Source organism: Lycium barbarum, chromosome 6, assembly GCF_019175385.1.
Source record: "Lycium barbarum isolate Lr01 chromosome 6, ASM1917538v2, whole genome shotgun sequence".
Lineage (NCBI taxonomy): Eukaryota > Viridiplantae > Streptophyta > Magnoliopsida > Solanales > Solanaceae > Lycium > Lycium barbarum.
In genome coordinates, this window is record NC_083342.1 from 129,083,347 (window position 1) to 129,110,226 (window position 26,880).

At 36.5% G+C, this 26,880-nt stretch overlaps 3 protein-coding genes across 6 annotated transcripts; all 3 read left to right on the top strand.

The window, feature by feature from the left end:
• Positions 1–695: 695 nt before the first annotated feature.
• On the top strand, positions 696–4,632 carry LOC132598870 (heat shock 70 kDa protein, mitochondrial). Its single transcript, XM_060312010.1, has 6 exons — positions 696–970; positions 1,924–2,000; positions 2,077–2,155; positions 2,235–2,801; positions 2,887–3,507; positions 3,713–4,632. Exons 1-6 carry the CDS (start codon positions 896–898, stop codon positions 4,340–4,342), a joined length of 2,049 nt encoding a protein of 682 aa, XP_060167993.1. The 5' UTR covers positions 696–895; the 3' UTR covers positions 4,343–4,632.
• Positions 4,633–9,080: 4,448 nt separating this feature from the next.
• LOC132598871 (rDNA transcriptional regulator pol5) lies at positions 9,081–18,175 on the top strand. Of its 4 annotated transcripts, none has more exons than XM_060312011.1 (9): positions 9,081–9,214; positions 11,098–11,637; positions 12,159–12,284; positions 12,359–12,556; positions 12,973–13,200; positions 13,279–14,403; positions 14,777–15,061; positions 15,968–16,412; positions 17,133–18,175. In XM_060312011.1, exons 2-9 carry the CDS (start codon positions 11,113–11,115, stop codon positions 17,939–17,941), a joined length of 3,741 nt encoding a protein of 1,246 aa, XP_060167994.1. In that variant the 5' UTR covers positions 9,081–9,214; positions 11,098–11,112; the 3' UTR covers positions 17,942–18,175. The 4 variants fall into 4 exon arrangements, with proteins under 4 accessions (XP_060167994.1, XP_060167996.1, XP_060167998.1 ...); XM_060312013.1 differs by lacking the exon at positions 9,081–9,214 and adding an exon at positions 9,593–9,741; XM_060312015.1 differs by lacking the exon at positions 9,081–9,214 and adding an exon at positions 9,995–10,118.
• A 3,661-nt stretch (positions 18,176–21,836) lies between these two features.
• Positions 21,837–26,712, top strand: LOC132598872 (heat shock 70 kDa protein, mitochondrial-like). The gene is made up of 6 exons (XM_060312016.1): positions 21,837–22,082; positions 23,782–23,858; positions 23,945–24,023; positions 24,115–24,681; positions 24,778–25,398; positions 25,800–26,712. The coding sequence occupies exons 1-6, from the start codon at positions 22,011–22,013 to the stop codon at positions 26,424–26,426; spliced, it is 2,043 nt and encodes a 680-aa protein (XP_060167999.1). The 5' UTR covers positions 21,837–22,010; the 3' UTR covers positions 26,427–26,712.
• Positions 26,713–26,880: the final 168 nt, after the last annotated feature.

The window sequence follows — 26,880 nt, forward strand, 5'->3', positions numbered from 1 at the left end:
TCATTTTCCCTATTCTTTGATTTTCTATTCGGTGTCCGGTATCCGCATTGAGCCCGATTAATCCAGATAATTAGCATTGTGTAGCGCCCATTTCGGGGGAAAGCACTCCCTCCATAGATTTTTCTATATCCAGGTTCGAACCTGTGACTTCTAATTAAGGGCGGAGCAGCCCCATCCGCTGCACAAATTCTGTATTTGTCTTAAAAGTTCATTAACTATGTATAGATTATTTATTTAGAACTAAATAACCTTAAAAATTTAGGATACATAACTTATAAAAGTCAAATTCTAGATCCGCATTTGAAGTAAATAATTTCATCAAAATGAAAGTTACAATATTAAAGGAGTGAAATGAAAGTTTTGCTTTTATATATTGAAAATATACTTATTTGAAATTTAATTATTACTAACATATTTAACCCACTTGTGAAAATACACAGGGTATGTTATTATGGTTGTAGTACTAACATAAAGTTTATTTATTTAATTAAAATATCTATTTTTAAATCTTAAGCCCGGCCTCACGTAACTAGTTTTTGTAAGAAGTAGATTTGGATAAAAACATAATACTCTATATTAACTTATTTGTTTTTTCTTAAATAGAGTTATTCTTCAAAAAGAAACGAGAGGTTTGAAATACATCCAACGAAAGTGGCATCATCAATGGACATTGTCAAAGGAAGTAACGTTTCAAAGAGGGGCATCTAGAACTTTCTAAAACCTACACTTAGTTATACCAGACACCGCCAGCGGAGCCTATAATTAAATTTTAGTCTCTTTTCTAACCCCTTCTACAAGCATCTGGTTTTAGTTCTCCCTATTTGTTCGCCTCCTCTCTCTAAAACCCTCGAAAACCCTAACACAGAGATATTACGAATTAATCTTTGTTTCTCCGATGGCGACCGCCGTGTTGCTTAGATCTCTTCGACGCCGTGAACTTGCTACTTCTTCTCTCTCTGCTTATAAAACCGTGAGTTCTCTTTCAGCCCGTTATGTTTTGTGTTATCTTAGATCCTTGCTATTAAAGTTTTATATCCAAAGAGTTGATTTATTCTCCCTCCGTGATTTCTAAAAATAGTTGTGTCAAATTTGTGATTTAGAAAGTTCAAACACAGTGTTAATTTTTTTTTTCCTCCTCATTTTATCCTTAGTAATAATTGCTTTGAAGACTACAAACTCGAGTTTATATTTAATTAAGAGAGATTATATCTTAAAGACATAAGTGAGGGTAAAGTAGTCAATAAGTCCTCTTCATTAATGGTTTCTAATGTTTTCTTAAGGGGTGTGTAAAAGAGAAACATGAGACAGAGGGAGTATTATTGGTTGTTTAGCTCTGAGTTTATGGATTGATTATGGAACAGAGAATATGTTGGGTAGTATGTTGTAGCTGCCATAGGTGCCCTCTATGATTGGGATAAAAAAAAACTATGTGAAAACTCTTTTTGTTCTAATTTAAAAAATGTTGTCCGATAAAAATAGTAAAGTTTCTACTACAAACCAAAAGATTTGAATTTGTTAATTAATTATTATTTTTTTGTTTTGAATTTGACTAATATATAGGTTGCTTAATATGTTCCAGCTGCCATAGCTTCCCTCTCAAATTAGGACAAGTCTTCGAGTTTAGATGTTAGGAGAAAAATAAAGAAACCTAGAAAGGAAGGGTGAATATCAACTACTGTTGCTCATAGACTTGACTAATAGTGGGTTATCTCCTGTCATTGTAATTTTGTTGTTGTTCAACAATTTAGCCAATATGGAATGGGCTAGAATAGAGTAGAATGGATATAGAAGATTTTGTGTGACCAAACCGTTTAGTTTGGGATTGAGGTTTAGTTGATTGTTTGAAAGATCTCGCTAGTAGTCTCTCATTTTCTAGCGCTTGATTAGCTAACCTTTCTCTATTATGGCTGTTGGCTTGTGCAGTTTGCTTCCAACACCAAGCCTTCGTGGTCTCCATCACTTGTCAGTAATAAATGGGCTAGTCTGACTAGACCATTCAGGTATGCGGCTTGTAGCATTGTTTCTCCTTTCTATCTTGTATTTGTTTCTGCCAACCTTATTTGCATTCCGTTGCAGCTCTAAACCTGCTGGAAATGAAATTATTGGGATTGACTTGGGTACTACCAACTCTTGTGTCGCAGTGATGGAGGGGAAGGTAAGGATTAGATTTGTTGAAATGCTGAACTTTTGTTGAGATCATTTTTGAGATACTGAATCCTACTTTGTTTATGCAGAATCCTAAGGTCATTGAGAATTCTGAAGGATCCAGAACAACTCCTTCTGTGGTTGCCTTTAACCAGAAAGGAGAACTGCTTGTTGGTACTCCAGCCAAGCGTCAGGCAGTTACCAATCCTACCAACACTCTTTCCGGGACCAAGCGTCTTATTGGCAGACGCTTTGATGATCCTCAAACGCAGAAGGAGATGAAGATGGTTCCTTACAAGATAGTGAGAGGCTCAAATGGAGATGCTTGGCTGGAAGCAAATGGACAACAGTATTCTCCAAGCCAGATTGGAGCATTTATTCTAACAAAGATGAAGGAAACTGCAGAAGCCTACCTAGGGAAATCTATTAATAAAGCTGTGATCACTGTTCCAGCTTATTTCAATGATGCTCAGAGGCAGGCAACAAAGGATGCTGGGAGAATTGCAGGTCTTGATGTGCAAAGGATTATTAATGAGCCTACTGCAGCTGCGCTCTCTTATGGTATGAACAACAAAGAGGGTCTTGTTGCTGTTTTTGATCTTGGCGGTGGAACATTTGATGTTTCAATCCTGGAGATATCCAATGGCGTTTTTGAGGTAAGTAAAAGTTGTGGTACTCTCTAAAGCTGTCGTTCTGTATTTTTCCCTGTTGGAACTCATATCTCTACTTACCTTCACTCAGGTCAAGGCAACCAATGGTGACACCTTTTTAGGTGGAGAGGATTTTGACAACGCCCTGTTAGAATATTTGGTGAGCGAGTTTAAGAGGACAGAGGGAATTGACCTATCAAAAGACAGGCTTGCCCTACAAAGACTTCGAGAGGCAGCTGAGAAAGCTAAGATAGAGCTTTCATCAACATCTCAAACTGATATTAACTTGCCGTTCATCACAGCCGATGCATCAGGGGCTAAACATCTTAATATCACACTGACAAGATCAAAATTTGAGATGTTGGTGAACGACTTAATTGAGAGGACAAGGAATCCTTGCAAGAATTGTTTGAAGGATGCCGGAGTATCTTTAAAAGATGTGGATGAGGTCCTGCTTGTTGGAGGCATGACACGGGTTCCTAAGGTGCAGGAAATAGTTTCTGAGATATTTGGTAAAAGCCCAAGCAAAGGTGTAAATCCAGATGAAGCAGTTGCCATGGGAGCTGCACTTCAAGGTGGTATTCTACGTGGTGATGTTAAAGAGTTGCTTCTTTTGGATGTAACTCCACTATCTCTTGGTATTGAAACATTGGGAGGTATCTTTACTAGGTTAATCAACAGGAATACTACCATTCCCACAAAGAAAAGCCAGGTGAGTTATCGGATCCAAATGTAGTCTCCTGTTGATTTTTATTATTGCCAAGTCTTGCCAAGAGTGGTACTCCTTCCGTCCAAAGTCCATATAGTAATATTTTCCATCTTAAGTGTGACACATGTATGTTAGACTGTTATTCCCAATGTGAAGTATGCTTGTGTTTCGGAGTGTTCACAGTGTTTTGCTGCCTCTTTTATTTCAGGTGTTCTCTACTGCCGCGGACAACCAAACTCAAGTGGGCATCAAGGTATTACAAGGTGAACGTGAAATGGCATCTGATAATAAGCTTCTAGGTGAATTTGAACTCGTTGGTATTCCTCCGGCCCCAAGGGGTATGCCCCAGATAGAGGTCACGTTTGACATTGATGCAAATGGAATGGTCACTGTGTCTGCCAAGGACAAGGCTACTAACAAAGAGCAACAAATCACCATTCGTTCATCTGGTGGTCTATCAGAGGATGAGATAGACAAGATGGTCAGGGAAGCTGAAATGCATGCCCAGAAGGATCAAGAGCGCAAGACGCTTATTGATCTCAGGAACAGTGCAGATACCACCATATACAGCATTGAAAAGAGCCTGAATGAATACAGGGAAAAGGTCCCCAAGGAGGTGGTTACAGAAATTGAGACAGCTGTTTCGGACTTGAGAGCAGCAATGGGGACTGAAAACATTGATGACATCAAGTCAAAGCTTGATGCAGCAAACAAAGCAGTCTCAAAGATCGGCGAGCACATGGCTGGCGGAAGTTCTGGTGGTGCATCTGGAGGTTCTGGAGGTTCACAAGGAGGAGATCAACCACCAGAGGCTGAATACGAGGAAGTGAAGAAATAGATTAGTCTAGCCAAAATTGAATAGTGCGTGAGAGAGATGGGGAGGGAGTTATAGATCTACTACTGAAAAATGAGTTTTTTTTTTTTTCCAATCTCATCCCTTCCTTCCAAGTACTTTATGCCCAGGCTCGACACTGACTGTACTAAAGGGTCTTGTGGTGATGTGAATTTCTTAGCATCTAGACTTTCTTTAGTAGACAGGTGAGTGTATTTTTTGCCAAAAATTCGGTGTTGAAATCGACCAAACAATGCTTTGTTTCCACAATAAGATTATACTGTGCTCTGTCACCACTTTTAGCCTGCTTGATTCGATACTGTTTGTAGATGTTTCTGCCTCTGATTTAAGGTCATTATCTTCTCGAATGGAACTGATAGTATGCCTTTGACGATGTTAAGTTAAATGAAAGATGCATTAATTTAGCCTGGAAGCTGGGCTAATCAATGTGATATTTCAATATTGGTATTAGCAGATAAAGAAAGCCTATTCAGTGGTATGAAGGGGTCGTTTGATTTGAGGTATAAGCTGCGTTAACCTTGTACATAAATCAGTGCTATGTCTGTTTTCGGTATTAAAATCCGTATGTGTTGTGTGAAACCGAACATTGTATAATTAATATGGGTATAAGTTATAAGGAAATTTATATATTATTTTATAGAGATAAAAAGTGGTATAAGTAATAGGCGTATTAGCAAATACTTGGATAAGATTATTTAAAGATGAAGCTACCCCTTATATTATGTAAATAATCACAGGTGAAAATCATTTTCATCCCTCAGTTTTGACTTAAAAATAAAAAACATTCCCCAAATTTGAATAATTGACATTTTCATCTTCATCTCAACTTTCGGCCATTGATCATAATATGAATCCGGAACCAAAATGATTCAATAAAAAACCAAGCGAACCAAAATACCCCAACAAAAAAAAAAGTTACAAAACTACCTTTAGTGCAGTAAAATACTGCGCTAAAGCAATTCACAGAGACGGAGCCGTTAACTGTTTTATACCGCGCTAAAGATTTTTTTTTTTTGCATAGCACAGTAAAATACTGCGCTATAGCGAGCACTGAAAAAAAATTTGCTTAACTTTTTTTTTTTGCAACACTTAGTGTTTTTTTTCATACGTTGACCAACGATTAGTCGTGTGTCAAGACTCCGAAACGTCAATATTTTATATAGAACATGATATTTTTTTCTACGTATAATAATGTAGGCTCAATACATCAAGGATACGTAGACGTTCGGATCGTCATTTTAGGGGTTGAAACGGCGCCCGAAGTAAGTTTTGTTTGAAAAAATTTAGTGTTTGACTGTAAGGTTATTTTAGTCAACTTTATATGTAGAGAAAATTAATCAGCTTTATTTTCAAAAATTGAAACCGCAGAAGTGAAATTGACATTCACAGCTACATTACCCCGGAATTTTTACGTTGAAATCTATTGCGTATCATCATCTTATAAGTAAATAAAACTGAAAATTTCACACCAAGTTGGGGAAAAATTGAAATTGAATGGGATAAAAGGTGTTTTTTAAAAACCGGCTTGGCCAAACCGCCTTGCGGCATTTGTCCGCATAGATCTCAAAAAAATACACAAGTTAAAAAAAAAAACGCATAAATCGGACGTCCGAGCGCAAAGTTATGACCATCTAAAGTTTGACCACTTTACAACTAGTTTTTCTCCCAATATTTTTTAAATACTTTTTTATCAAATTGAATTAGATTTATATTAAAAATAAAGTTATGTCTTGATTAAAAAATAACACGCTTAATTCAAAATCTTAAAAAAAAGTTTCCAAACAAAACTTACTTCGGGTACCTTTTCAACTCCTAAAATGACTATCTGAACGTCTACGTATCCTTGATATATTGAGCCTACATTATTGTACGCAGAAAAAATATCAGGTTCTATATAAAATATTGACGTTTCGGAGTCTTGACACACGACTAATCGTTGGTCAAAGTATGGAAAAAACACTAAGTTTTTTCAAACAAAACTTACTTCGGACACCTTTTCAACCCCTAAAATGACTATCCGAACGTCTATGTATCCTTGATGTATTGGGCCTACATTATTGTACGCAGAAAAAAATATCAGGTTCTATATAAAATATTGACGTTTCGGAGTCTTGACACACGACTAATCGTTGGTCAAAGTATGGAAAAAACACTAAGTTTTTTTCAAACAAAACTTACTTCGGGCACCTTTTCAACCCCTAAAATGACTATCCGAACGTCTACGTATCTTTGATGTATTGGGCCTACATTATTGTACGTAGAAAAAAATATCAGGTTCTATATAAAATATTGACGTTTCGGAGTCTTGACACACGACTAATCATTAGTCAAAGTATGAAAAAACACACTAAGTGTTGCAAAAAAAAAAATTGGTATTTTTTTTTAGTGCTAGCTATAGCGCAGTAAAATACTGCGCTATGCAAAAAAAAAAAAATCTTTAGCGCAATAAAATACTGCGCTAAAGCAGTTAACGACTCCGTTTCCGTGAACTGCTTTAGCGCAGTATTTTACTGCGCTATAGGTATTTTTGTAATATTTTTTTTGTTGGGGGTATTTTGGTTCAAAATGGTTTTTTTGGGGGCATTTTGGTTCCGGACTCTCATAATATTGACCGATCATTAAAGGACCAAAATGTAATTTACTAATATTTAAATTTAATAAATTCCCTTAATTAATCATATACATTTTTTTTTCATAATTATCATTTCTTCAAATTGGATTTCGCAAAAATGGATTATTTTATAACCAAACACTGATTTGAAATTTTTTTGGAAAAAATATTCCGAAAAAAATAATATTATTCATGACCAAAGGCTACAAATAATATTAGTCAAGGTGAGTTTTTTTTTTTTTTTTTAAACATGAGTAGTCAACGTGAGCTCATGAACTAGAAATGATAATTATGAAAAGAATGTATACGATTAACTAAAGGCATTTATTAAGTTCAAATATTAGTAAATTACATTTAGCCCTTTAATGACCGGTCAACTATCAGTTAACTTACTGGTCAATGGCCGGAAGTTGAGATGGGGATGAAAATGTCAATTGTTCAAACTTGGGGGATGTGTTTGATTTTTAAGCTAAACTTAGGGGATGAAAATGATTTTCATCCAAATAATCACTAAAAAATAATTCTCGTATAACAATTCTTTGTATAGTTTATTCTCTGCATAACAATCTTATATTATTAATCTCTGTAGAAATAAGTTATATACTGTGAGCCCGTTTGGCTTAGCTTAAGTTGCTAAAAACAGCTTATAAGTTGTTTTCAGTTTTTTTGAGTGTTTAACTGGCCAGCTTATAAGCCATTTTGTGCTTAAAATAAGCAAAAAAAAATAAGTTAGCCCGTTTGGCTTACCTTAAAAAAAGTCTACTTATTTTTTTTGGCTTATAAACTGTTTTTTTAGGTCCATCCAAACAGGCTCTATAACCTACATCAAAGGAAACGATCCTCAAGTGTTGAAAATGACTTTGACATAACAACAGAGTCACATGTCGATATTTTCTTTTGCCATTCTCACAAGCATCTCTAAGCTACTTAAATCCCATAACCAAAAAGTAAAAAATAACTACGGCAGCGGGTATTGGGATTTTGAGGTAATTCATTAGCCTTTATTCATGATTTAGAGCTTCCAGATGTAATTACCAATTAAATACATTTCTTTTGTAGCATAGATTTCCTTAATGCATGACCATTTGAAAGTGATGCATATTAGTATTTCTTTTTCGTTTGTTGTTTCAATTTTAAAAGACGGCGGCGTTCCAACCATTTTGAGATGTGAGAAAAACAACACTAAAATAGTTGTTAAGAGGCTAGTGTATTAGCCAACATAAACTATATCTTCAAGATTATTATTTATCCCCTTCTCTATTTTAGGTTAGATCACAATTGTTTTTATTTTTCTAAAAGATAAAATGACTAAATATATAATTCAATGCCTTTTTCAATATTTTGTTATTGACACCGCTTTGATCCTGAAACAGTTTCAATTCTTCAAGTAATTAAATTTATATCGATATAGATAGAATAAAATTGCAGCTTTTGGGATGGATATTTTCAGTTAAACTTATTGTAATATTTTCAGTTAAACTTATTGTAATATTTTCAGTTAAACAAAACATGACGCCTAAATTTGGATGGATAAAGTATTATAAATAGTTAGGTGATATTTGCTTCAAAATTAACATTTTTTTTAATGTACTTGCAAATTTAATTATTTTTAATAATAATATTTAAGACGAAGATTTGTTTGATAACAAAACTTGCAAAAGATTATTGGATGAAATTTTTGTTTGGATGTAGTCCTTCAAGAAGCATAGAACATAACTATCGAACCCAATATTTTAAAAAGAAATATCATGTCTTCTCAATAGTTACTCTATATACATTTTATGATAAAATGTCTTTGAATTTAAAAGTAAATTAAGGGAATGATCGAAATTAGGCGTCTATATTAACTGTCTTAGATTAATTTTGGAAAATAATATAATTGTGTGTGATATATCTTTTAAAGTAAAAAAAAAAAGAAGAGAAAATTACACATTTGGCCGGTCGTTCAAAAATAATAATTACATTCCCTAGCCAAATGTACAAATTTTTCACACTATTATGTATCAAAAATGAATATTTTTTGTACATAATACATACAGCTGTGGCTATATTTTGGTGGACATTTATGTCAACTTCACATAAAAGAAAGTTAGAGCCCATTGAAGTGAGGACTCTCACAATTGTTACGGGCTGGATCTAAAAGTATAGAGCCCAAATATAAACATAACTGCCTTAATTCATACTAAACCCTCTGCCGCTAAAGTTGCTCCTCTCCTCGCCTTGTCTTTCTCCTACGCAATTAAACGGTACGTTTCTACATATTTGCCCCTTCCTTCTTTTATTATCTCTAATTAGACTGGAAACCTGTCAATGATTGATATGTTCTAGGTACAAATTTGATGTTGTTATACATTCTTTGAAGTTAAGCATTGATTAGTGCATGGTTAGCTTAAATTTTGGCTCTAAATGAGTTCAAATGCTGAATGAGCTGCGTATTATAGTTTTTATGCTTTAACTTTTTTTTTTCTGTCGGTATAAGAATCAATGAAATAATTCTAATACTTTGCAATTTCATTTTTTGTTTTTTTCTTAGGAAATATATGAATTTTGAGGAATTCAAACTTGATGTTGTTCTACTTTCATCAAGAAAATATTTTTTTATAATTTGTGATAATTTTCTGTATTTTAGTAACCACCAGAATAATTGTATTTTTATATTAGAGAATAATCCCTTTTTTCTTTGCCTCCTGTCTAAAACCCTAAAACCTAACACAGAACCTCCCCTTTACACTTACAAACTAGCCTTACCTGCACGGTCGCCACCTATAAAATTGTGAGTTCTTTTTGTCCATTTCCAGTTTGTTATGGTTTGTGTTCTGTTAGGACCTTGCTCTTCTATTATCTATAGCTGGTGATTTCAAATCATACTGTGAATGGTTCACTCTTATCGTTTTCCTCGCCCGGAAAAAATGAAAAATTTCACATTCTGGTCAAATTAAACATCCCATTTCGATTTCTCTAAAGAGTTGATTTATATTATTGTTGGTTTAGCTCTTGAGTTTATGGTTGATTTTGGAACAGAGAATATGTTCTATTGTCTGTGGGAGGTCAAGGTTATCCCTGGTTATAGAGATTGTAGGGTGGGATTACATTGAACAACAAACAGATGGGACCATAGTCTGTAAGGGAAATATACACTCGAAAGTAGAGGTAATATTTGATGGGTTGGGTGACTGGGTCAGTAATATTTTCTTACCAGGTTAATTTTGGTTGTTAACCAAGCTGACCCATCTTCTAGACGGTTCAATTTGGCTTCTTAACAGGTCAGTTAATCAACCCGTGGATATTCTGTAGATAATAGCTTCACTATGTTCGTCTGTTATAAATACTACTCCATGAATAACAAACTTTTGGCTTCGGTTCCACGTGGTTATGTTTGGATAAGTCTTCTTGTTTCTACTTTAGTCAAACAGAACACCTTGCCCAAGCCTCGCATTTGTTGCGGGCTGGATGTAAAACAATATAGAGTCCAAATATAAATCTACTTCTCCCTTAATTCATACTAAATTTTCTGCCGCTAAGTTCCTCTTCTTTCTCCTACAGAATTAAATGGTACGTTTCTATATTTGCAACTCCTAGGTATTTTCCGTTCTGTGTATCTCTAATTGGACCAAAGACCTGTCCCCTTTCTCAAGGATTGATATATTCTTGCTGCAGATTTGATGTTGTTATACTTTCATTAGGTTATTGTTGTTAAAAATTACAATACAGCATTTTTATTGTACTTATGAAGTTTCCTAAGTGAAGGTCCGATGTTATGAGGTTGAACATTGTTTAGTGCACGGTTAAGTGAAATTTTGGCTTTAACAGGTTTAAATGCTGAATGATCTGTGTAAAATAGTTTTTATGTTTTAACATTTGAGTAGGAATCAATGAAATAATTCTAAAGCTTTGCAATTTCATTTCTGTTTTCTCTTTGAAAATATATAAGTATTGAGGAATTCAAGCTTGATTTTGTTCTATTTTCATCAAGAAATTTTTTCTATAATTTTTCATAATTTTCTGTATTTTAAGAACTACCGAAATAAACTTAGGGACTACCGAAATAAACTTAGGAACTTTGCTATTTTAGAAAATATTAATACTATTATCTTTTAGTACCTCACAACTTGGACTTTTGACGTGATAGACAAACGTTGGAATTATGAGCATGGAGACGGTTGGGTCGGAGCAGTCAAGGGAGAAGATGAAGAAAGACAAGAAAAAAAGAAAGGCTGAAACAGACGAACCCAATACCCCATCAACCTCTCACAAGATTTCTATCAATCCTATGGAGAGTAAGAAGCAAAAAAGAGCTCTAGACAAAGAGAGGCGCAGAGTGGAATCTGAGAAAAAGGTTGAATCTAAGCAAACACTAATGGCTTCTTCTGAATCGAGAAGTAATCAGAGTATGGAGATTTCTCCTGCTACTAGTGTGTTGCCTGAATTCCACATTGGTGTATTTAAGGATCTTGCAGCTGCTGAGGCTTCCATTAGAGAAGCAGCTGCTCATTCTTTAGTTGCCGAGTTACTTGAAGTTCAGAAGGCTTATGATAGTCTGGAGAACAAGGAAGTGGTTGAGGGACAGTTCAAATTGGAAGCTGAAAAGGATGACGGGTTGAATAACTGTGCACCTTCGTTGAGATATGCAGTTCGAAGGCTAATTCGTGGTGTTTCTTCATCAAGAGAGGTGTGTTCGGTTAATTGTAGCACAAAGTTCTGTGATTTTGTTGAAAATCATTGCCTTATTATATTGTTATTATTAAATTTGAATGCTTTTGTAAGGGTATGTGCCTTCCCATCTTCATTATATAATTGAATTTTTTTTAAGGGAGACTAATATCTCTCTGGGTTCTTGGCTGATTCTTGCCGACATTACCCATCTGATAAAAGCACATTCATGCTGGAAAACTTTGCATTGTAAAATAAGATGCTTGGTCTATGCTGTCCTGTCTTTACCTTTTGAAATGTTGTTTTATACTACAACCATAATGGTTACTTTATGATCACGCTGGCAGGTAGATACTCATAGCACGTGTGTTTGAAATTTTTTGATAGCTCTATGCTCTACAGGTTTGAATTTAGAGGTTAAATAAAATAATGGAGGTTTAGAGACAGATATCTCTTCTGCTTATAGTTCAATGTTCCATGATTGTCTCGATGAGCTGAATGTTCGCATATAAAGCCTTATCTGTTTTCTTATATGTGCAGTGTGCAAGGCAAGGGTTTGCATTAGGCATGACAGTTTTGGTTGGTGCAGTTCCATGCATAAAAGTGGACGCGCTGTTGAAGCTAATTGTGGAATTATTGGAGTTCTCTTCTTCCATGAAGGGTCAGGTGGGAAGGATCGCCTTTTGTGAACTTATTAGGGTTTTTATGGGCTGTCTTAACAGTTTAACTTGGTATTGTAGGACATAAAAGATTGCCTATTGGGACGCTTGTTTGCATATGGAGCTATTGCAAGATCAGGGAGATTAACTTTAGAGTGGACTGCTGATAAGAACACTCCTTATATTAAAGAACTTGTTGGTTCTCTTGTCTCGCTGGCAGCAAAGAAGACTTACTTACAAGAGCCTGCTGTCTCAATTATTTTGGAGTTGGTTGACAAGGTCTTTAACTTTTACAAGCCCATGAATTGCAAATTTAAGCTTAACATATTCACTTTGGTTATCTATTGAAAATAACTTCACAAACTGGCTTTTCTTGCGTCATGACGAATTCATATGAGCTTAAATATCTCCTTATGGAACTTTTGGGATCTTGTTCGCTTGCCTATTAAGCATCATCTCTTCCTACTCTTCCTGCAACATCTTACTACTTTTTGGGCAAGAAAATGTCTTACACTTATCTAAATAATATCACCTCTTCCTGCTGCTCTAAGATGTGCTTTTGTCATGTTGCTGATTTAACTTTTTTCATTTGGTGGATTTTTGCTTCATCATATTGTCCTTGTCCTCTACTTTTGGTCTTTGCTTAAGGTGCATTTCATTAAGCCGTCTCACCATCCATATTTTTGCCATGTCAGTTACCTGTTGAAGTTTCATTGAATCATGTACTTGAAGCTCCTGGACTTAAAGAGTGGTTTGAAGGTGCAACGGAAGTTGGAAATCCTGATGCTTTGCTTCTTGCCCTTACTATACGTGAAAAAACTGGTGTTGATAATAAAGTGTTTGGCAAGCTTCTGCCATTTCCTTATAGCCCCAGCCGACTTTTCACCGTGGAAAATTTGTCCTTGCTTTCCAATTGCTTGAAGGTGCTACTGAACTTCTTCATTTTCTTTCCTTGAAACGGTTTGTTCATATTTTGATCTGTTGACTTTATGGATGTACAGGAATCCCACTTCTGCCAGCCACGAACTCATAGTATATGGTATTCGTTGGTAAATATTCTTTTACCTGAAAATGTTCTACAAGATATTGATCCCTCAGTAGCTTTAAGTTCCGTAAAAAAACACAAAAAAGGCCGCAAGGGCAACTCAGCAGAAGAAGATATTGAGAAAAATCTTAAAAACTTTTGTGAAGTTATCATTGAAGGATCACTTCTTCCATCATCTCATAATTGCAAGAATTTGGCATTCAATGTTCTGCTGCTTCTCCTTCCAAAACTGCCTGCGTCGTGCATCTACAACGTCCTGTCTTACAAAGTTGTACAGTGCTTAAAGGATGTACTTTCTGCGAGAGACACTAATCTATTCAAAGCCGGTCAACACTTTTTAAGAGAATTTTCTGAGTGGGTCAAGCATGATGATGTTAGAAGAGTGGCAGTTATTATGGCTTTACAGAAACATAGTAATGGGAAGTTTGATTGCGTTACCAGGTCAAAAACAGTAAAAGAGTTGATGTCTGAGTTTAAAACTGAGTCTGGATGCATGCTTCTCATTCAGAACTTAGTTGACATGTTCCTGGACGAAACTCATGCTTCGGAGGAGCCTTCAGATCAGAGTCAAACTACAGATGACAACTCAGAAATTGGTTCCTTAGAAGATAAGGACTCTATTGGAGCATTAGGAACGCCAGATTTTTTGAAAGCCTGGGTTATAGAATCACTTCCCAATTGCTTGAAGCATCTAACTCTGGATACAAACGCAAGGTTCAGGGTCCAAAGAGAAATTCTAAAATTTTTGGCAGTTCAGGGTTTATTTTCTTCAACTCTTGGAACTGAGGTGACATCTTTTGAATTGGAAGAAAAATTTAGGTGGCCAAAGTCTGCCATTTCAAGTGCTCTTTGTAGGACGTGCATTGAGCAGCTACAGTTACTCCTATCAAATGCTCAAAAAGGTGAAGGACCTCAAGTTGTGGCAAGTGGTCTTGAAGCTAATGATCTTGGAGCTTATTTCATGCGATTCCTTACCACATTGCGAAACATTCCTTCTGTTTCGCTGTTTAGGTCCTTGAGCGATGATGATGAGGAAGCAATCAAAAAATTGCAGTCTATGGAGTCTCAGCTGTCAAGACAGGTGAAATTTTGTGTCGCTTCATTTTGTAACATCCTAGTAATGTTGCTGACCTCAACACTAGTCCAAGTTTTTTGTGTCTCTGTGAAACCAAAGTCCCTTGCTTTAGGCCTTTTAATTCTCCTTTATTGTTTGATAAGACCGTACTCCTGCTTTTGTTTCAGGAGTCTCAGTAAGCTCTTAGCTGAAACAGTCATATCCTGTTATTATCCATCTTATATTAGTTATTGCCATCAATAACTTGTATTCTCTTTGTGTCATATTTACCAGTATTCACCGTGTACAGGAAAGTGAAAACTTATTAATTTCTTCTGTGAGAGAGTTAGATTGTTAATTTTTTTTCTCTGGCCTTATTTGTTTCTCCAAACAATGGCAGGAGAGAAACTTAGGTCCAAGTATTGAAAGCAATAAGTTTCATTCCATGAGGTACCTTCTGATACAATTGTTGCTTCAAGTCCTACTTCGGCCTCAAGAATTTTCTGAAGCCGCGTCTGAATTGGTTATTTGCTGTACAAAAGCTTTTCAATCTTCTGATCTTGCTTCCACTGAAGAAGATGAAACAGATGGAGATGACGCACCTGAATGCATGGATGTTCTAGTGGACACCATGCTTTCGTTGCTGCCACAGTCATCAGCTCCGATGCGGACCGCTATTGAGCAGGTAAACTACAGAAAAAAAAAAGCTTAACAACCCATCAGTTCTTTTGGCGATTTAATATCCCCCAAAACCCTGACCTGATGACGTGCTAATCATTATATCTAACGCTTGTTGCACCCGAATTGTTTTGACCGAATTGATAAGGGAAAAACTTAAATAGAGGATGATTTTTTCACTTATATGGATGTTTTATCTTAGAACACCGAGTTACAACTACTTCTCAATCTCAAGATATTTGGTGTAGGCTATATGGATTTTCACTATTCATGTTGCTCCATTTAGACCATCTTAATCTTTTTTCAGCACTAGAAGTTATCTACATTTTCTGCTGGCAAACAAACCTCTGAGAAAAACTAGACTCCTAGTGAACATTGGATTTAAAGCAAGCGCACCAACATGACTATACTTTAATCCCAACTAATTGGTATTACCAATGTGGATTATTTAATTGGTTTGGTTCGCTTTTCAGTTTGATTGGTTTTTCACCGAATCGGAACACCCCTAGGTAGAGCAATGTTCTTCCTCAGAAAAAAATTCATGATGATACTAGATAGTTTCTCATGCTGGATAGTTGGGTACCTGTTACCTCCCGCTATCACAGGTACCGGGTAACTCCGTCCACCAAGGCTTGGACAAAGGGCAAGAATCATCTGAGTGTTTTTGACTCTGCTGGGATTTGAATCTGAGATCTCGTGGTTCTCAACCCACTTCATTGACTACTAGGCCATAGTTTTGGGTGCATGTTTATGTTATTTATATCTGTTTCTCTTTTTGTATTATGGAGAGCGAGGAAACCTCTAGTCGGAGAGTTCTTTGGTTGAAGTACCTGACGAGGTTGTGTGAATCTCTGCAACAGCTGTTGTACTCAGGTTCTTCTTTGCCTACTTAAAAACATTCTTGTCTTTTTAGGTTTTCAAATGTTTTTGTCATGATGTCACGGATGATGGGTTACTTCGAATGTTGCGGGTTATAAAGAAAGATCTCAAACCAGCCAGACACCAAGAAACAGACAGTGAGAACGAAGATGACGATGGCGAAGATGATGACATTCTTGACATTGAAGAAGCAGAGGAATCAGATGAAGCAGAGATGGATGGAACTGCGGAGAGTGATGGACATGCAGATGACTCAGAGACAGTAGTTGGTGTTGAGGGTGTTAGCTCAGAACTTCCTGAAGCTTCAGATGATGATTCTGATTGGGATGATGATGCAATGCTCCGCATGGACACCTCTATTGCTAAATATTTGAAGGATAGGAAGAACCAGGCTGGTAGTGAAACTGCTCATTCACAGCTTGCCCTCTTCAAGCTTCGTGTCCTCTCTTTGCTGGAGATTTACCTACATGAAAATCCAGGCAAGTCTTTTCTTTACTCACTAAGGGATGTGTGGTTGCTGGTTAGGAAGGGGCTATTTATGTATTAAAATTAACATAACTTATACTCCCCCTGGATCACAGAGTGTCCACTTATCAAATCAAGAAAGAATTAACCTTGTTTTTCCAGATTTGCTCCTATTAAGAGTTATGTGATTAAATCCCAATACCTATTTAATGAGGGGCAGTTTAGTCAAATTACCTATTTTTCTCTAGTAGTAGTATTTTCTTAAGGGGTGTGCAAATGAATAAGTGGACACTCTTTTTGATCCGGAGGGAGTATCATGTTTGACCTTTAGAGGCCTAGCGACGACTCGATATAATGTTGGTCTCACAATTGTTATATAGCATTTAGCATTCACTTTGTGTATCTTTCTGTGGCATGACATTCCTATCACTCTCTTCTTTTCAGCCATCCTATTGTTGTTCTGCATGATGTCTTTGTTTGTGTCATTCTCCTAGAAGTGGAAAATAATCAAATATTACCTATGCTGAATATATCATGAAATAAAAGATGCACCGGCATACATTTTCTTATGGCTGAGTTTCATGATCTAAAGCTGTGGTTCCCCTTGTTTTAAGGACTGCAGCTACCCTAATGTGTTTCAATTGTTAGTGTTATCATGAACTCAACGGCACTGTTTGTTTGATCTTAATGATTCATTGAGGGGTGAATAGCTGTTTAAATTTTCCATTTTGCAGGGAAGCCACAGGTATTGAAAATATTCTCAAGCCTAGCTCAAGCATTTGTAAACCCGCACACTACGGAAGGTAACGAACAACTTGGCCAGCGAATTTGGGGAATTTTACAGAAGAAAATCTTCAAGGCTAAGGACTATCCAAGAGGTGAAGCCATCCAGTTCCCAGTGCTTAAGTCACTCTTGGAAAGGAACTTGGCGCTGTCTGCAAAACCTTTCAAGAAAAAGAAATCTGCATCTGGCTTGTCAAAGAAAAAGCTGTCTGCCGCCTTGAATAGATACAAAATGATTAATTCTCTTGCTCAGAGTTCAACATTTTGGATTCTGAAGATAATTGATGCTAAAAATCTTCCAGAGTCTGAGCTTCAGGAGGTTTTTCTTATATTCAGGGAAAAGCTGGAGGGCTACTTAGATAGTAAAAGTACTCGAATGAAGTGCGAGTTTCTAAAAGAAGTTTTTAAAAGACGACCATGGATTGGACATCACCTATTTGGGTTCCTTTTAGAGAAATGTGCTAGTGCGAAGCTACAGTTTCGACAAATTGAAGCTCTTGAGCTGGTTATTGAGGTTTTAAAATCGATTGTTTCTTCAAAGCCTGATGACAGCAGCTATCTTGCAAAGTTAGGCTGTCTTGTTAATGCGTTGCTGAAAAATATGCCCGATAAGGCATCAAGACGAGCTGATGTCCGGAAGTTCTGTGGCAAAGTCATTCAGGTTTTAACAGACCCTAATCCGAGAGCCTTGTTTCTTAGGGCTCTGGAACCTGATTGTGAAGCTCAGCTGACTGACATGTTTCCTGTTTTGAAAAAGTGAATATCAGGGGAAGACATTTAACAAGGATTTATGAGAACATTCATTCGTATGTTGGGTTTTGCTCCAACCATAAGTTATTCGTGGGTTTTGTTACCGTTGGAATTTTCTGTTTTCACCAAAAAAACTTCTTTGGTTGTTGAGAAACTTATAGTACTAGCAGTTTTGGTAATATGTAGTCCTTCAGAGTAATTGTAAAATCCAAATTTTTGGCATACGGAGCGCGAATTTACATCTTACCGTTGAATGATTCCACTTGTCATTCTTCACCTTTGATTCCATGTCATTGTAGATATTTGGATTACTTTAGAAGTTGGAATTTTGTTGAATCTGATTATCGAGTATTATATCAGCCAAAAAAAACAAGAGTCTGGCATCAAAGGATTTATTTTTTTACTTACAAAAACTGTGGATTATACAGTTAAGTCATCTTCATCGTTGTGCTCGCGTAGGACTTTTGTTGGATAATTTTTTATTTTTTTATTTTTTTTCTTTTAAATAACAAAAAGTTAGCCCGAAACTAGGCGAGGGAGTGAAATCCCAAACAACATCTCCTGCAGCACGCGAAGAAATGCTAGAAGTCATGTGTGAATGACATTCAAAGTGAGACTCTTGACTAAACGTCAGATTGACTAACTCATTAGCAATTGAATTAGCCTCCTTGTAAATATGGGCAATAAAGTCTAGCTTATTGCATCAATTAATCAACACTTTAAGCAATCGCTGCCAAAAAAATATTGATTTCAAGCTGTGGAGAACTATTCCATCGGAATTTCTTGTTTAGCTAGATCTTTGTATGATAACCAACACATTTCTTTCTTTCTTTTTTGTTTTAGTTGAAGCGGAAATACAATATGTGGGCACAAACTCAAGGGGTAAACTATGCATTGAGTTTGCCTTTTTTTTTTTTTCCTTAACCGTTTGATGTCAGAGACCTACTGATCAGACTAATCATGATTCACGTTGTATAGGAGTTCCACATAGGGGGCTTAAGCTCTTTTTATCAAAGAGAACTCCGTTTTTAATTGAGACTCATACCGCGAGACTTCAAATTAAGGACGATAAAACTTCTACTGCACTCATTGATGATATAGGTAAAAAATGTCTTCCAAGATCTAGTGTAAATTCAAATGGAATACTGTCCATATATTTTTACAAGTACATGTTTAAGAGATGCAGACAAAAAAAATTAGACCGTCTCCATTTAAGTGGAACACATTAGTGAATTTTATCCACAAAAGAGATAGGGTAATTTTAGCCATATGTGGCCTAAAGAATGTTCATTGGGCACAATTTTTTTTTTAAAAAAAATAATTCTCACTCTAGTATTCGCTTTGGGCCTGACTAATTCGAATTCTAAATTATTCTAATGAAAATAAAATGAATATCAAGAAATATCAACCATGAATTTTGACATTCATGTTTGTTATGTTTGTTACTTTAATTGTTAATTTAGCAATTGTTTTCACCGGTGTTGTCAAGTCAGATGGAAATGTTCACGAGACTTAATTCAGACGATTAAAGGTGTCAGTTTGATTACTTGAAAAGTTAGATAATTTAAAAGATAATTTAGACTAAAATACTTTTGTATAGACCCCCAACATCTAGATAATTTGAAAGGACATGTTTTAGAATAAAATATTTTCATATGTTGGAATTAATATTGTTCATCCATATTTAACAATTTCATCTGATTTATATTATCATTGTCTAAAGTTTTATACACAACTTTTATAAAAGATATTTAATATATCTTTTGTCATTCCTTAATATTACGCTTAATTAAAAGTACAACAATAACATACCCACAGTAATTCTACAAGTGCAGTCTAAAGAGGATGAGAATATTTTTGGATATTTTGACACGAGAAATCATTATTGGTTGGGCAAAGGGTCCAATTTACCCTTCAAGTATAATTTATAGCTTAAATTTTCCCTCCTCAAAGTTTGAGATCAAATTTACCCTCCCCGTTAGATACTTGTTATATTTGCCCTTTGATGGATAGAAGTCCACATCACAGCAAAAACATAGCGACATTGAATCCACATCAGATCCACAAAGGCAACTCATATCCAAGCCAATAAACCCATAAGTCGACCCGTATTCCCATCCCACAAATATTCTTTCAATCCTAATTCATTTTTTTTCCACAAAGAGAGGGAATACAACCTGGATTGTTGTTCGACATAGTTGTGCTCGCGTAGGACTTTTGTAGGATAATAGAACTAGACACAAAGTCTAGTTTTTTTTTATATATATTTAAAGAGAACTAAACCAATAAGAAATTAGCCCGAAACTAGGCTAGGGAATGAGACCCCAGCAACATGTTCTGCAGCACGCGAAGAAATGCTAGAAGGCACGTGTGCATGCCATTCAAAGCGAGACTCTTGACTAAACGTCAGTTTAGCTAACCCATTAGCAACCGAATTGGCCTCCCTATAAATATGGGCAACAAAGTCTAGCTTATTGCATCAACTAATCAACACTTTAAGCAATCGTCACAAAAAAAAATTGATTTCAAGCTGTAGAGAACTATTCCATCAGAATTTCTTGTTTAGCTAGATCTTTGTATGATAACCAACACATTTCTTTCGTTCTTTTTTGTTTTAGTTAAAGCGGAAATACAGTGTGCAGGCACAACCTCAAGGGGTAAACTATGTATTGAGTTTGCTATTTTTTTTTTCCCTTTTAAGCATTTGGTCTCAGAGACCTACTGATCAGACTAATCATGATTCACGTTGTATAGGAGTTCCACATAGGGGGCTTAAGCTCTTTTTATCAAAGAGAACTCCATTTTTAATTGGGACTCGTACCCCGAGACTTCAAATTAAGGACGATAAAACTTCTACTATATTCTATTGCGCTCATCAATGATAACATATGTATTCACATAGGTAAAAGATGTCTTCCAAGATCTAGTTTAAATTCAAATGGAATACCGTCCATATATTTTTACAAGTACATGTTTAAGAGATGCAGAAAAATTACACCGTCTCCATTTAAGTGGAACACATTAGTGAATTTTATCCACAAAAGAGATAGGGTAATTTTAGCACTATGTGGCCTAAAGAATGTTCACTGGGCACAATATTTTTTTTAAAAAAAATAAAAAATTAATTTCTCACTTTGGTATTCACTTTGGACCTGACTAATTCGGATTCTAAATTATTCTAATGAAAATAAAATGAATACCCAAAAATATCAATCATGAATTTGACATTCATGTTTGTTACTGTAATTGTTAATTTAGCAATTGTTTTCAATGGTGTTGCCAATTCAGATGGAAGTGTTCACAAAACTTAATTCAGTCGATTAAAGGTGTCAATTTGATTACTTGAAAAGTTAGATAATTTAGACTAAAAAACTTTTGTATAGACCCCCAACATCTATAAATAATTTGAAAGGACATGTTTTAGAATAAAGTATTTTCATATGTTGGAATTAATATTGTTCATCCATGTTTAACAATTTCATCCGATTTATATTATCAATGTCCTAAAGTTTTATGCACAACTTTTATAAAAGATATTTAATACTATATTTTGCCATTCCTTAAATATTACACTTAATTAAAAGTACAACAACAACATACTCAGTGTAATTTCACAAGTAGAGTCTGGAGAGAATGAGAGTATTTTTGGATGTCTTGACAAGAGAAATCATTATTAGTTTATATTTGTTTATATAGGCAAATGACCACTTTAGGGTGGTAAAGGAAAAGATTGTGAAATTAAAGAGCCATATAACTCCGAATAATGGTCGAGATTCGAGAATAAAGGCCAATAAAAAAAGACAATACATAACTTTATTTTTTATTTTTTATAACAATACCATTAGTCTAAAACAAATACGCCTATAATTTGTCAAACAATGATTAATGCTTGGTAACGAAAAAGTGAACGTGGAAGCTTCTAGAACTCTGGGACCTAATAGGTTTACAATGCGCCGTCACCCAGTGAATGTTTTCTCTCAAACCCCTTGCACAAGAATAAAATCTAATTTGCCCCTTTCATTTGCCTCCTCTCTAAAACCCTAAACCCTAACACACAATCAGGAATTAGTTTTCTTCCAATGGCGACATTGATTGGATCTCTTCTTCGTCGCCGTGAGCTTGCTACCTCTTCTCTCTCTGCCTATAAAATTGTGAGTTCTTTTTCTCCATTTTCATCCTGTTTTGTTTATGTTCTGTTATATTCTTGATATTTCTAATATCTATACCTGGTTATAGTATTGTAGGGTTGTATTACATTGAACAGCAAACATATGTGAGTTAAATCTTATACACTTGCAAGGCTAGGTTGCGTAATATGTTGTAGCTGTCATATTGGCATAAAAAAGCATAAGAACAACAACAACAACATCCCAGTGAAATCCCACATCGTAGGGTCTGGGGAGGGTAGAGTGTACGCAGACCTGACTCCTACCAATGTAGGACGGCTCTTTCCGAAAGACCCCGGCTCAATAAAAGCATAAAAAGAAGTTAGATACGGTTAGATAAGGTTAAGAGATTCGGATAAGAGATTTAAAGCGATATGGAAATGAAATAATGCAAGCGACACAGATAATACAGGATAATCAGAGCACAGAAAATAACCGATAATAGCAGAAATCAGAGCAGATGACACAGGATAACCAAAGCACAGGAAATAACACATAATAACAGATAATAGCAGAAATCGGAGCACAAGAAATTATATTGCAATAATGCGACTACTAATAAGAACGGATAACGAGACTATCTACTAGCCTTCTACCCTAATTTGGGTCCTCCAAACCCTCCTATCTAAGGTCATGTCCTCGGTAAGCTGTAATTGCGCCATGTCGTGTCTAATTACCTCTCCCCAATACTTCTTCGGCCTACCCCTACCTCGTCTGAAACCATCCATGGCCAACCTCTCACACCTCCGCACTGGGGCATCTGTATCTCTCCTCTTCACATGCCCAAACCATCTCAATCTCGCTTCTCGCATCTTGTCTTCCACCGAGGCCACCCCCACCTTATCCCGAATATCCTCATTCCTAATCCTGTCACTCCTGGTGTGGCCACACATCCATCTCAACATTCTCATCTCGGCAACTTTCATCTTTTGAACGTGAGAGATCTTAACTGGCCAACACTCCGCCCCATACAGCATAGTCGGTCTAACCACCACTTTGTAGAACTTGCCCTTAAGTTTTGGTGGCACCTTTTTGTCACATAGCACTCCGGAAGCAAGCCTCCATTTCATCCACCCTGCCCCAATACGATGTGTAACATCATCGTCAATCTCCCCGCTACCTTGCACAATAGACCCAAGGTACTTGAAACTACTTTTCTTCTGGATGGCCTGGGTACCAAGCCTTACTTCCAAGTTATGGGACCTAATTTTATTCTTGAAAAGAAAAGGTTGTTCAATAAAAATTGTAAAGTTTCTACTTTTACAAACCAATAGATTCGTATTTGTTAGTGTATAATTCTATGTTAGATATATTACAATATTTTTTTGAATTCGATTAATATATAGGTCGCTTAATATGTTGTAGCTGCCATAGGTTCCCTCTCAGATTAGGACAAGTCTTTGAGTTTAGATGTTAAGAGAAAAATAAAAAAACCTACAAAGGAAGGGTGAATATCGACTAGTGTTGTTGATGGACTCGGTTAATAGTGGGTTGTTTCATGTCGTTATGCTTTAGTTTTCTTTCAACAGTTTTACCAATATGGAATCGGCTAGAATAGAGTAGAATGGATATAGAAGGTTCTTTGTATCTGAACCTATTGGTTTGGAGTTAAGGTTTAATTGATTTGTTTCTCATCTCCTAGCTTTTGAGTCTCTTAACTTTTCTCTACCATTGGCTTGTGCAGTTGGCTTCCAACACCAAGCCTTCGTGGTGTCCATCAGAACTTGGTGCTAAATGGGCTAGTCTGGCTAGACCATTCAGGTATGCGGCTGGTAGCATCGTTTTGTCCTTTATATGCTGTTGTCTTCTATCTGTTTCTGTGCAAACTTATTTGCCTTTTGTTGCAGCTCTAAACCCGCTGGAAATGAAATTATTGGGATTGACTTGGGTACGACCAACTCTTGTGTTGCATTGATGGAGGGGAAGGTAATCACACTTTTGTTGAGATCATTTTTGAGATATTGTAGGATGGCTTCAATGGACTATCTAACATTCCCTGATGTTCTTGTTAATGCAGAATCCTAAAGTCATTGAGAATGCTGAAGGGGCTAGAACAACTCCTTCTGTGGTTGCTTTTAACCAGAAGGGAGAACGGCTTGTTGGTACTCCAGCCAAGCGTCAGGCAGTTACCAATCCTGCAAACACTCTTTCCGGGACCAAGCGTCTAATTGGCAGACGCTTCGACGATCCTCAAACACAGAAGGAGATGAAGATGGTTCCTTACAAGATTGTGAGAGGCTCAAATGGAGATGCTTGGCTGGAAGCAAATGGACAACAATACTCTCCAAGCCAGATTGGAGCATTTGTTCTGACAAAGATGAAGGAAACTGCAGAAGCCTACCTAGGGAAATCTATTAATAAAGCTGTGATTACTGTTCCAGCTTATTTCAATGATGCTCAGAGGCAGGCGACAAAGGACGCTGGCCGAATTGCAGGTCTTGATGTGCAAAGGATTATTAATGAGCCTACTGCAGCTGCACTCTCTTATGGTATGAACAACAAAGAAGGTCTTGTTGCTGTTTTTGATCTTGGCGGTGGAACGTTTGATGTTTCAATCCTTGAGATATCCAATGGGGTTTTTGAGGTAAGTAAAATTTGTGGTACTCTCAACTCTGTTAAGTTGAGCATCTTTTTGTGTTTTCCTCTGTCTAAACTCATATCTGTACTTACCTCCACTCAGGTCAAGGCAACCAACGGTGATACCTTTTTAGGTGGAGAGGATTTTGACAATACCTTGTTAGAATTTTTAGTTAGTGAGTTTAAGAGGACAGAGGGAATTGACTTGTCAAAAGACCGCCTTGCCTTGCAAAGACTTCGAGAGGCAGCTGAGAAAGCTAAGATAGAGCTTTCATCAACTTCTCAAACTGATATTAACTTGCCATTCATCACAGCCGATGCATCAGGGGCTAAACATCTTAATATCACACTAACAAGATCAAAATTTGAGGCATTGGTGAACGACTTAATTGAGAGGACAAGGAATCCTTGCAAGAATTGTTTGAAGGATGCCGGAGTATCTTTAAAAGATGTGGATGAGGTCCTTCTTGTTGGAGGTATGACACGGGTTCCTAAGGTGCAAGAAATAGTTTCTCAGATATTCGGTAAAAGCCCAAGCAAAGGTGTAAATCCAGATGAGGCAGTTGCCATGGGAGCTGCACTTCAAGGCGGTATTCTACGTGGTGATGTTAAAGAATTACTTCTTTTGGATGTAACTCCACTATCTCTGGGTATTGAAACATTGGGAGGTATCTTTACTAGGTTGATCAACAGGAATACTACCATTCCCACAAAGAAAAGCCAGGTCAGTTGTTGGATCTGATTTTAGTCTTCTGTTGATTTTTATTATTGCCTAGTCTTGCCAAGAGTGGTACTCCTTCCGTCCAAAATCTATATACTTTTTTTCCTTTTTGCAAATGTGTGACAACATTCCATGTTATACAGCATTCATGATTTTCAAGAATTCAAATTCAAAGTAAAGTTTTAAATTTGTTGTGATTTTCTTTGTCAACTAACTTATCAGTTACTATTTGTGTTCTCCTCCATCAGAACTTACATTATTTACAAAATAACATATATTTTGTCTGCGGTCAAATATGGATCTAGGGAATGATTTAACATGTCCAGGATTTCAAATTCCAGTTCAGATTATGTTTTTTTTTTTTTTTGTTGTTGTTAAGTGTGCTGCTGCCTCTTGTATTTCAGGTATTCTCTACTGCTGCGGATAACCAAACTCAAGTGGGCATCAAGGTATTACAAGGTGAACGCGAAATGGCATCTGATAATAAGCTTCTGGGTGAATTTGAACTTGTAGGTATTCCTCCGGCACCAAGAGGTATGCCTCAGATAGAGGTCACATTTGACATAGATGCAAATGGAATGGTCACTGTTTCTGCCAAGGACAAGGCTACTAGCAAAGAGCAGCAGATCAGCATTCGGTCATCCGGTGGTCTATCGGAAGATGAGATAGACAAGATGGTCAGGGAAGCTGAAATGCATGCCCAGAAGGATCAAGAGCGCAAGACACTTATTGATCTCAGGAACAGTGCAGACACTACCATATACAGCATTGAGAAAAGCTTGAACGAATACAGGGAGAAGGTCCCCCAGGAGGTGGTTACAGCAATTGAGACAGCTGTTTCTGACTTGAGAGCAGCAATGGGGACTGAGAACATTGACGACATCAAGTCAAAACTTGATGCTGCCAACAAAGCTGTTTCCAAGATTGGAGAGCACATGGCTGGCGGCAGCGGTTCTGGTGGTGCATCCGGTGGTTCACAAGGAGGAGATCAACAACCACCAGAGGCTGAATACGAGGAAGTCAAGAAATAAATTATTCTAGGCGAAACTGAAGGGCGAGAGAGATGTAATAGATCTACTTTCGTTCTAAACATGATTTAATTTTTTCCACCCCATACCCTTCTAAGTATCTTCTGCTCAAGTTCAAACACTGGCTGTTGTAAGTCTTGAGTGGATGTGAATTTGTTAGCATCGACTTTTTTCAGTAGAGATGTGATTATAATTTTTGCGAACAACTCAATGTTGAAATTGACCAAACTATACTTGTTGCCCAAATAAGATAAAGAAGCCACGTCCTTTCGTGCTCTGGATTCCTTTCTGCCTGCTAGTGCTTGGTGTGCTTCACAAGATTGCTGAGCGAGTTTCAAGCTTGGATCATCTTGATTTTTTTTAATCCCTAACTTGAATTACTCAACTATGGGGTTGTATAAACATCTTTAGGTGCATTGTTCTTTGGTGAGATTTCAAGCATTTTGATGAAATATTT

Excerpts from the sequence above, each read along its gene's own strand:
- LOC132598870 (XM_060312010.1), top strand. The coding sequence starts at position 896 with ATGGCGACCGCCGTGTTGCTTAGATCTCTTCGACGCCGTGAACTTGCT. Across the intron at positions 2,001-2,076 it reads AGTCTGACTAGACCATTCAG|CTCTAAACCTGCTGGAAATG; the intron begins GTATGCGGCTTG and ends ATTCCGTTGCAG. Across the intron at positions 2,802-2,886 it reads TATCCAATGGCGTTTTTGAG|GTCAAGGCAACCAATGGTGA; the intron begins GTAAGTAAAAGT and ends ACCTTCACTCAG.
- LOC132598871 (XM_060312011.1), top strand. The coding sequence starts at position 11,113 with ATGAGCATGGAGACGGTTGGGTCGGAGCAGTCAAGGGAGAAGATGAAG. Across the intron at positions 11,638-12,158 it reads GTGTTTCTTCATCAAGAGAG|TGTGCAAGGCAAGGGTTTGC; the intron begins GTGTGTTCGGTT and ends TTATATGTGCAG. Across the intron at positions 12,557-12,972 it reads TTTTGGAGTTGGTTGACAAG|TTACCTGTTGAAGTTTCATT; the intron begins GTCTTTAACTTT and ends TTGCCATGTCAG.
- LOC132598872 (XM_060312016.1), top strand. The coding sequence starts at position 22,011 with ATGGCGACATTGATTGGATCTCTTCTTCGTCGCCGTGAGCTTGCTACC. Across the intron at positions 23,859-23,944 it reads AGTCTGGCTAGACCATTCAG|CTCTAAACCCGCTGGAAATG; the intron begins GTATGCGGCTGG and ends CTTTTGTTGCAG. Across the intron at positions 24,024-24,114 it reads TTGCATTGATGGAGGGGAAG|AATCCTAAAGTCATTGAGAA; the intron begins GTAATCACACTT and ends TTGTTAATGCAG.